Below are 9,798 nucleotides of genomic sequence, written 5' to 3' on the forward strand. Positions count from 1 at the left end.
ACTGTCAAGACTCATCACTCTCGTCTCTCTCAACGCTGTCCAAAACATTCCAATCACTTCTGATCACTTCTTCATTTCTTCTTTCTTTCTATCTATCATTCTATTCATTGGGTCCACTTGGGTCTGGTCGATCTCCACACATCCTTAACATGGGACAAGATTGCCCCCATTGCAAAGTTCAAGCTATCTGCTTCAACCCTAAATGGTGCATGATCGATAGGGAAATGGAGTACTGGGTCCAAGCATACTGTGTTCTTTAGCAAGTCAAATGCTTTCTGCTTGGGGGCTTCCCACTTCCATATGTGCTCCTTTTTTGTTAAGTCATTCAAGGGATGGGAAAGGTTGGAGTACCCATGAATGAACTTTCGGTAGAAATTCGTGAATCCTAGAAAGCTTTGAATGTCCTTAACGCATTCAGGCGTTAATGGGCGCTGGGAATGATATATCAACCTCTATCCTAAAGAACAAACCAACCTATCAGTGCTATGTGTAGCACTGACAAATCAATCAATCCTCAACAATATAGCTATCCCAGTTGTGAAGAGTCTATCACCACTCAACACCCCAGAAGAATTGCAAGGGTGGAAATGCTTGTCAAAGGGTACACTTCTTATCTCAAAGAGGGTAATACTAAAGACTAGGGAAAGCTAGCTCTTAGTTACAGCTATCTGTGCTATGCACTTGAACAGCTAGGGGTTTTGTATTAGGGTTGCTTTGGTTCCAGTGGACTTAGAAAGGAGAGTGGAAAGCTAGGGGTCCTCGGTGGACTATGAAACTCAATACAAAGACTGTTCTCTGAATAACTCTGAAGGTCTTCTGAACTGTTCTCTGAATTGCTCGCTCTTATCCAATCTCTTATCCAATCACTGATTTAACAGGGCAAATCTAATCTCTATTTGGAGGCTACGCGTGGGCAGTTGCTCCGAAACTTTCCTACACACTGGCAGTACTTGCTTGCCTTAACTACAGATACAGGCCTGGTATATATACAATTTCTACACTAGCTTACAAATTGTCTTTGGGCTTGGCTGCCCATGCTGGGTTCTTGCAGGTGATGCTATCTAGCTGCATTCTTGCTCGCTAATACCGCTAACATATACCTCTAACTTCGCTAGCTCTTTCCGCCAGGCATCTCAGATGCACACGGTCTGGAAGAGTCTAGCTCTTAATATCACTGGACTCTATTCATTGGTTAGTCTCTTGGCGAGAACTCGTATGGTTCAGCGCATGGAATCCGATCCTCAATCCTATCCGAGAGCGCTAGCTCTCTCTGACCTGTCCGAAGACAGTCTCTCTCTGATGCTTGCACATGTTCGGACACCTCTCTGATCGCTCGCACTTAACTTCACCTCGTCCTTGGTCTTGGGCGTGTGTTTTACTTCTTTCCGTAGCATCCGCTTGGTCCATATGAACCGCTATTGCGGATATACTCTACTAGTACCTAAATAAACGCATTTTTAACATTTTTATATATAATATAATCAAAATGGGAACATAATATGAGGATTAGAGCAAGCCCAAGCTGCTAGTCAAAGCACAGGTCTATTTGCGGGTTAGCCGAAGTACGAAAAGTACGAATTACCTTATAGACGAGAGTCTTCGATGTTCCGAAACCTGTAGGAACCAATGAAGCAGCCTTTTAAAAACCTTCGTTCATTTGCATAGGCCTTGTCTCACTCGCAAATACTTGTAGCAAACATGGGGACACTTGATTTTACTAGCAATTTATTGATTTCTTCGATATTGGTTGAAAAGACGGAAACAACTCTTAGAAGTACATCTGGAAGTAACAATCGGACGGATGTAACTATCTAAAGTCCACTTCGGACTTAAGGAACGGAAACAATGCCGGTGGCTGTAACTTACAGCTGGAAACAAGAAAAGGGGCGGATGTCGAAGATGTCCGGTCAGAAAGGATATTCTACCAGGAAAGAACCATAGAGACGATCCCTGGAATGTAGATCGAGCAGTTTTGGACTATTCCAGATCAGATAGAACAAGAGAGAACAAGGGAGCACATGGGGACTCGCCTTGGAAACAAAAAGGGGTCAGGATGTATCCACATGCAAATGTCAAAGATATCCGACTCGGAACAGGAATAAAGAAAATATGAGGAAAAGGAATAAGGAGTACTATATTCTGGACAGTTTTATATCTAATTGACATGTACTATACCTGATTAAGGGTACTTTGGTATCTCTGAAAGGGATTTCTCTATATTTTCGACTTTTTACCATATCTTCGACTTTTGATTATTATTTATTCGAAAAAGCATATATAAGGAAGGGTGGTAGCAGCAGTATTTTCCCCAGTAACCTACGACAGAAGCCTAAGTGCTTTCACTAGGGGACTCTGGCTCATACTTTGCCCCACTTCCTCGAAGTTGGTGTTTGTATTTGGAAAAGATTAGATTTGAACTTTGAATTTGATTTGAATTTGTTGCCACTTTGGTACTTGGAAACTTTGAACTTGTAGAGTTGCTTTGACTTGAATTTGAATTGAATTTGATAGTTCTATCTGAACTTAGAAAGAATTGAACACCTCATCAAAGTAGTGAACTTTGTAGAAAGCCTTTGTCATTGTGACTTGTGAACACAGAATTGAAATTTGTTTTGAACCATAAAAAGCCCCACCTTGAAGTCTAGTCTTAGAGTTCTCAGTGAACCTTGCTGAGAGTGTCCATTGATACCGACCTCCACAAATCAACTACGCTAATTGCTAGTGTTGGGTTTGGTATTACAAAAGACCCACAGGTACTGCTCGATTTCCAACCCAAGCTGCTATTTGAAAGGTTCAGTAAAGGTAGTTGGCTCTAAGGCCTGAAGCATCAATGAGGGTAGTCACCCCTAAGGGCTATCTGAGGGCAATCCAAGGGCATCTGTCCTCACATTGCTCTGCTCTGCCTTCCTAAATAGAAAAGCCACATGAGTAATATTTAGAAACTCTGGCCAGCTTCCCATAACCAAGCTCTGAGCCCATGGCTCCCAGGCCACCAGACAGTCCCATTTCAAAAGTACTGCAAAGGGGATTGAACTGTAGGCCTTAAGAGTTAGTAGTGGTGACATGCACTCTTACCACTATGCCAATTGGCCTTACTGGTAAAGGGGTTGTATAGTACTATATTGTATAGATTTTAGTGCAGCAATCATTCAAAAATAACCAAAAAACAGGTTCTAGATATTTTATACACTTCCTTCTGCACTCTCTTCATCTCTATACTCCTCATTATCAATATTGTTATCATCTTCCTCGTCATCCTCCTCGTTGTTATCTGGGTCTTCCTCACTGTTGCCCTCTTTATCCATGGGATCCTCCAGAGGCACACTCCACATTATGCGCCATTTATGTTCCAGCCGCCTCAGAAAATGTTCTTGCTTATGCATGTAGGATTGCAAGCCTTCTTGAAGCCCCTGGTTTACGTTGACTGTTCTTGAATCAACTCTGCTTCTCCACCACTGTGCCTTCCACCCTAAAAACCGAAGTGTCCGCTGCATTTCCTCCTGAATCAGCATAACCTCTTCTCTAGCCCGAGCAGCTTTAGCCCTGCTCTTAGCCCAAACCTCCTTAAGCACTTTGTCGCCCTCGTCCGTACCATCATTCAGGTCAATGTGTCCTGTCAGCCATATCCAGGACAGAACCATTCAGATCACACCAGTACCATGCTCCACTTGTACAGACATGTTGCCTTGATCTTGAGATATTAGATTGATGTCTGTACCAGGTGCTTGTTACATCCATGCTGGACTGATACGGACTGACTGGTCACAATCACTTTCATTCTATTCTTACTTACTCCACTTACCTTAATCTCCGTACTTCCCATTAAGCCTACTCCATCGGCTTGGGAGTCGGCAGTCTGAATGCGGATCCGACTACTGTCTCCATCTCGGACCTTGTACATTTCTATCCTATATAAGATGTACGACTTAGTAGTTACATTCTTTAGAATTAAACTCGACTCTGGTTTCCCAGTGACCTGGTCTAAGGCAGTTCGACTCAGGGAGCCGTTGTCCAATAACTTTGGCTACTGTCAAGACTCCGTCATTCTCTTCACTATCCCCTGCTCTCTCCTTGTTGCTCTCCGACACACTCCGATCAACTCCATTTCTTTCCTCTCTTCATCTTAGATCATTCCTCTTCTAGTATACTGCCTAGGCATATGCCGGGCCTCGAGCCCTGATGCTGAGGATAGCATACGCCTAAAACAACCCAACACCCACATAAGGCATACTCCGAGGGGTACCAACCCCCTGTACTCCGACCTACTACGAGATCATACTCCAGACTAATGCTGGCGAACCATCCTACGGGCCTATTAGCAATAGAGGATGACAAGAGCTGGCGACCAAGGAGAATGAATAATGATGATGTCCGATATTGTGAATATCCGTGAACTGTATGTCGAACCGTACTCCTATAGCAAGAGTAAACCTTCAGCAATGAGAGTGTCCTGTGATGAGGACCATATCCTCACAAGCTGGTACTCCAATGACAACGAGAGCATATGATAGACAGTACCCAACGTACACCAATGTAGTGTACCACATACCTAATCCATGCGTACCCTATCCTGTACTCTAACACAAGAGAAGAGACTCTAGGACAAGTCCAGACCACAATTGGACAGTGAGTCCCCTAATAAAGGCGATCTGGACGACGTGGAGCGACAAAGTGAATGGGGCAGAGGTGAAAGGCAAAGATAGGAAAGGATAAAGGAGGACAAAGGAGATTAAATTCTAGGGAACTATCTACTACTAAGTACTGCTTATATACCTATCTAATAGAAAGGGTTGTACTCCTATACTGATGACCCCTTCTCTAAGATTAGGAGTACTCTCCTATGAATCAACCCATTTCACATGATATTTCCCTTGATCGTATGCCAAGTCCAACTGCAGTTGACTCTATGCGAAAAAGTCGGCAGTAGGTACCACCCCTGGTTCAGTTCATGACATTCTCTTAGAACAGTGTAATGCTCTATGCAAGAAACTATAGTCATGGTCATCGATACGGCTCATCTATATACCAGGACTGCTGAAGGCGTTAACTGCAATGGGGGACCTGCTTCTTGACAGATCCAATGATGAAGAAGACCCTGAAAACATTGTGTTGTGGTTGCCATCATCTCTCACCCAATGTATGACAGCAAGCATGTGTTGACGGTCTAGCAGATATGGAGGCAAGACTCCAGAAAGCACAGTGTTTTGATGCTTTGGATGGCGTGCATCACACACTTAGGCTAAAGACACAAATGCTTATCTTCAAGTATGAGAATATTTTGGGTCAATGTCAGGGGGTGAAATCATGAACCATAATCAATGGAATCCACAATCGAGCCAAAGCTTTTGCTGAAACTTACCACGCAGGACATAAAACACTGATTTGCCTGGTAGGGGCTGGAGACTGGGAGAAGGATCTGCAGCCACTGGCAGATGCAGACGTTAGATTGTATGTGGACCCTGTTGAGGACATGCAGAACAACTTGGAACTGAACAGAACAGAAAGGAGAAACGATAAGATAAGATATAAAATATGTACTGAAGGATTCACCCTCCTGACAGAGAATCTTCTGATGATGATCTGTGCAGTTGTTGGTGTCAGCTACAGTTTTCTGCAGCTTTCATCTGATGAATATAAGATTGAAAGCTTTTCCTACCAGTAAGACAGCACTTACTGTGATTCCTCCGAAGCCAACCCTAACGTCAAGAATGATGCAGCACTTGTTGTATGGTATAATATCCCACCCTTCTTCAGATGGTCAGATTCAGCATCGGCGAGCTCCTTCTCAACCTGCTTTTGTGAAAGATCTGGATCTCATACATCAGCTCTGGACGAAACATAATGAGAACCTTTTCTCACACATCTTTTTCAGCCTATAGGGATTTACACCTGTCTTGTGAAATCTTCTCCCAGTTCCCAAGGAGCTTCCCATCAATGGAGTCTGATAGTCCTCTGTGTGCTTCAGTTTGTTGATTCTGATCTTTGATAGCCTGGGTGTAATACCGTAATATTGTTGTACCTGAGATATAATTGGTCATTAATCGTAGTTTAGCTAACAGTAGAAAGTAATCATACCTAGGCCAAGAAATTTTGACCAGTTATGATGCCCAATGTGGTCATTCAGCATCAGAATTCTTGATCTGGGGCTCATTGATTTAGTTGTAAATCCAGCAGCGTTCAATCCACCCCAAACTCTCTCTACACATTTGCAGTCAGCATAGCCTATTCCCCAACACAAACTACAGTCGAGTTTTTCATGAATGATAGACACCCAATCTGGTGATTTCAGATTCTCTTTCCATGACACCATCTGCTGGGATAGATTAACAAACCACTGGCAAGCAATGTTGTATGCAACAATGACCAGCAGCATGAACTTTAACATTAAGAAGACTTGTTGGAAACTTTGAAGATGATGATGAAGGGCATAAGTGTAGATGAAGTCCGAGTTGGCATATCTAAATTATTGTCAGCTTATTGTGAAATGAAATAGTATCATGTACATACCTTTCACCCTTCTCAAGATTTCCAACACCATTTGCTAGAACCATCTCACTTCTACCACAGACCACCGCGCCTATTCCTGTATATCTCAACCCACATGAATTCCTAGTGTTCTGCTGTGCCAGCGCCACGAAGCCTACACAGGAGCTGATCTGTACCATTGTTAGTCAATAGAAGCTAGGAAAGGAACACTTAAAGCCTACATCTGAATCATCTGTGTGTGCCAATACATGCTCTTCATATGGTTTGTGTGGGACAAAATATGCCCATCCATCATCATACCCTGGGTCCCTTGACCACGAGGATACTAGCTGATTCTTGAGCTTGAAGTTAAAGTCAATGCAAAGCAACAAGGCATACAAAATCTGAAAACTAGTTAGCAAAGTTGAATCACATTCCAAAGAACAATAAATCAGCTACCTCTTTTCCTTTGATGCTGTCTCCCATCCTTCAGCAAGATTAACCCCGGGTCATGGGCACAAAGGGCATTGTATAGCAAGCTCTCCCTCAACCATTCTATCCACTCCGGAGTCATCATGCCCTCTTCCTGCTCGTTTGAGCATCATAAGATGCCTCCATTGACCTAAGACTCTTCATAGAGCTGGATACCTTGACGTGGTATCATTAAGACAAGAAGTTGGAGTTAGCTTCTCAAGATAGCTATACATGTCCATCGTCGAGAGCTTGGATACGAGTAATAAGGTGTAAAGTTGTTCCAGGAGAGAGAATGTGAAACATGTTCTGACTGCATCCTGGGTAGCAGGATAGAGACAATGGCAAAGAACCTGGATATGGGGAGGAATGGAACAGCTGCAGTGACAAAACTCAATGTTGAGACGATGAATAACAGTTGTGTGGAGTACAAGGAACATTTGGTGACCGCTTTTGGCATTTGGACAATGGCTGCTGAGATGGTTAAGCCTAAACACCAATCCTATGTCATACAGACTGCTACCAATAAATGAGCAGTCTGAACTCCACCTCTATCAAGAAAGCTGGACGTGATTCTTGTTTTAAGTCACAGATGAGATGATCAAAAGACTCCTTTGAGAACACATCCTCAAAGTCCCAGAAAGATGCAGGCAAAACATCACAAAGAGATGTCTCTGTCTGATGATGCTTTGAAAGAGCTTCAGCTAAACACTGAGAAACAGTGCCAGTAGCTGAAATGGAATGGGAGGAAGGAACTGGATGAAGGTTGCATGCAAAAATGCGATCACCTTCCTCAACCACAGTCTCTGAATCAGATCCAGAAACTGAGTCAACATCCAATGGTGAACACTGAACATCATCATCCTCGTCATCAACTTCCTCTACAAAGGCAGGCAAGGGCTGAGATGCATGTTTGCGCTTTTGCTTTGACTGAGTACGACGGACATGAGCATCATGTCGAGACTCATCTCTGCAAGTCCTACAAACACGCGGACAGCGACTCATCTTGACCTGCCCTGCAGACCAGTCAATCTCTGGGTTATGTCTCCTAAGCCAAGAATGGCCTAGAATAACATTCTGCTTGCCCAGAGAGGTGACAGAAAGGAGAGTACGTTCAGTGTGGCCCTTGTACCCGAGTACAATATCAACCATCTCCCGAATAGAACCATTCTCATTCAGGGAGCCATCAACATTGTAGACAGGGATAGGGTGAGAGAGAGGCCTAGGCACAAAGCCATTGGCAGAGGCGTACTCCCGATCAATGAAATCACCAGTTGCACCAGAATCCACCAATCCAGATGTGACCCTCAACACACCTGAATCAGTAGCCTGGAGCTCTAGTGGAATCTCAAGGGAGTTCTTGCTAGGGGTAGCAGCAATTTTAAAGAACTCTGGGAGGTGCCGTTCCCAGCGATGACGCTTAGGAAGGCAGGAAAGAGTGGGGGGAGTGGAAGGAATGGAAGGGGAGAGAGAAGAAGAAGTAGGGGATGATATGACTTTGCTAGCAGTCTCAGGTTCAGACAGTGGTTCTGAATCATCCTCGTGTATTGGATGGTGTAGATAGAGACAAGCATAGCGATTAGAAGTAGACAGGGGTATACCAGAGCTCACCTGCCTAAAAGTCAAAAATCCTCCTTCTTCTCTGCTCCAACAACATGCTCAGATGACTGGGACAGCTGTGCAGTATCCTTATCCAAGGCCTGCTGCTGGTAGAAGTCCATGGCATCCTCCTGCGACATGTAGCGAATGTCAAAGCGAGCAGGACACTGCTTGGCAAAATGATCAAGGCTACCACACCGATAGCAAGCAGGACCGGACAGTCGTTAATGCTAGCCTTGGTAACCTCGTGTTTGGGTATATTTGGCATCTGCAATTGTTATGATAGTTGGGACAGGATTAACAATACCCCTTGTCGCATTGCGAAAGCCCCAGATGCTCCTTTACTATTAGTGGTCGCCACGCCTCCCTGTCGTATTCTCTTTGAGCTCGAACCCTCTTATTCATTCTCTTCCATAAGCTCAGCTATCGATCTTTTGGTTGTCATTGGTGGCCTTCGGGTCGTGTCTCGATATGTGGACATGAGATGATTCACGATGTGGGGGAGACAATCTAGAATAATGATATGAATGTCCACAGCGCACCTTGAGCTACACATGAGATGATATGTGGACTCTCTAATATTTATGGCAACAATTGTATGAAGCGAGACCAAACCCGGTCTCGCTATAATGATGTCACAAAAGCTGGTTATTCGTAAGGGTACTATTGATACTCTATACAGCTTTGTGATGCCACAAAGGCGCACTTCAGGCGTACTGAATTACGGCAAACAATTGGTACGAGCTAAAAGGTCGTGAAAAATGCGGGTTAAAAGACGTGAACAAGAAGGAATAATAAGCATGTAATATGGAACCCATCATATTGGATATGCTATCAAAAGGTATGTTGCGGTTTGAGGTCAAACTACCGAGCGGGGAAGACATCACTGACTGGAGTCAACAACAAAGCATAACTGGAATCATGCTGCATCGGTTACTGGCATGAAGCGAGTAGAAGAGAGATTGTTGTGGTGTTGGTACATATGTTTTTTGAGGTCAAGATACCGAGAGGGGAAGATGTCGCTGACTGGAGTCAATGACAAAGCATGATTGGAATCATGCTACATCTGTTAGAGGCGTGGAGCAAGTAGAAGATAAGTCGCTATGATATTGGTACATATGTTGTTTTTTGAGGCTAAGATACCAAGAGAGTAAGATGTCGTTGACTGGAGTCATGCTTTCTCAGTGGCAGAGAAGATAGCCAAGAACAGGAATTGAATAGAAGAGTAGGAGAGGGAGCCAGCAAAAGAGTGGTGAGAGAAGG

General features: G+C 43.9%; 2 protein-coding genes across 2 annotated transcripts; both read right to left on the minus strand.

The window, feature by feature from the left end:
• Positions 1-3,182: 3,182 nt before the first annotated feature.
• E1B28_000799 (uncharacterized protein) lies at positions 3,183-3,641 on the minus strand (the record flags this gene model as incomplete). Its single annotated transcript, XM_043146666.1, has 1 exon — positions 3,183-3,641. One exon carries the CDS (start codon positions 3,639-3,641, stop codon positions 3,183-3,185), a length of 459 nt encoding a protein of 152 aa, XP_043015369.1.
• A 2,232-nt stretch (positions 3,642-5,873) lies between these two features.
• Positions 5,874-6,951, minus strand: E1B28_000800 (uncharacterized protein; the record flags this gene model as incomplete). Its single annotated transcript, XM_043146667.1, has 5 exons — positions 5,874-6,019; positions 6,076-6,458; positions 6,508-6,656; positions 6,708-6,869; positions 6,925-6,951. 5 exons carry the CDS (start codon positions 6,949-6,951, stop codon positions 5,874-5,876), a joined length of 867 nt encoding a protein of 288 aa, XP_043015370.1.
• Positions 6,952-9,798: the final 2,847 nt, after the last annotated feature.

The sequence above is a fragment of the Marasmius oreades genome, chromosome 1 (assembly GCF_018924745.1).
Source record: "Marasmius oreades isolate 03SP1 chromosome 1, whole genome shotgun sequence".
Taxonomy (NCBI): Eukaryota; Fungi; Basidiomycota; class Agaricomycetes; order Agaricales; family Marasmiaceae; genus Marasmius; species Marasmius oreades.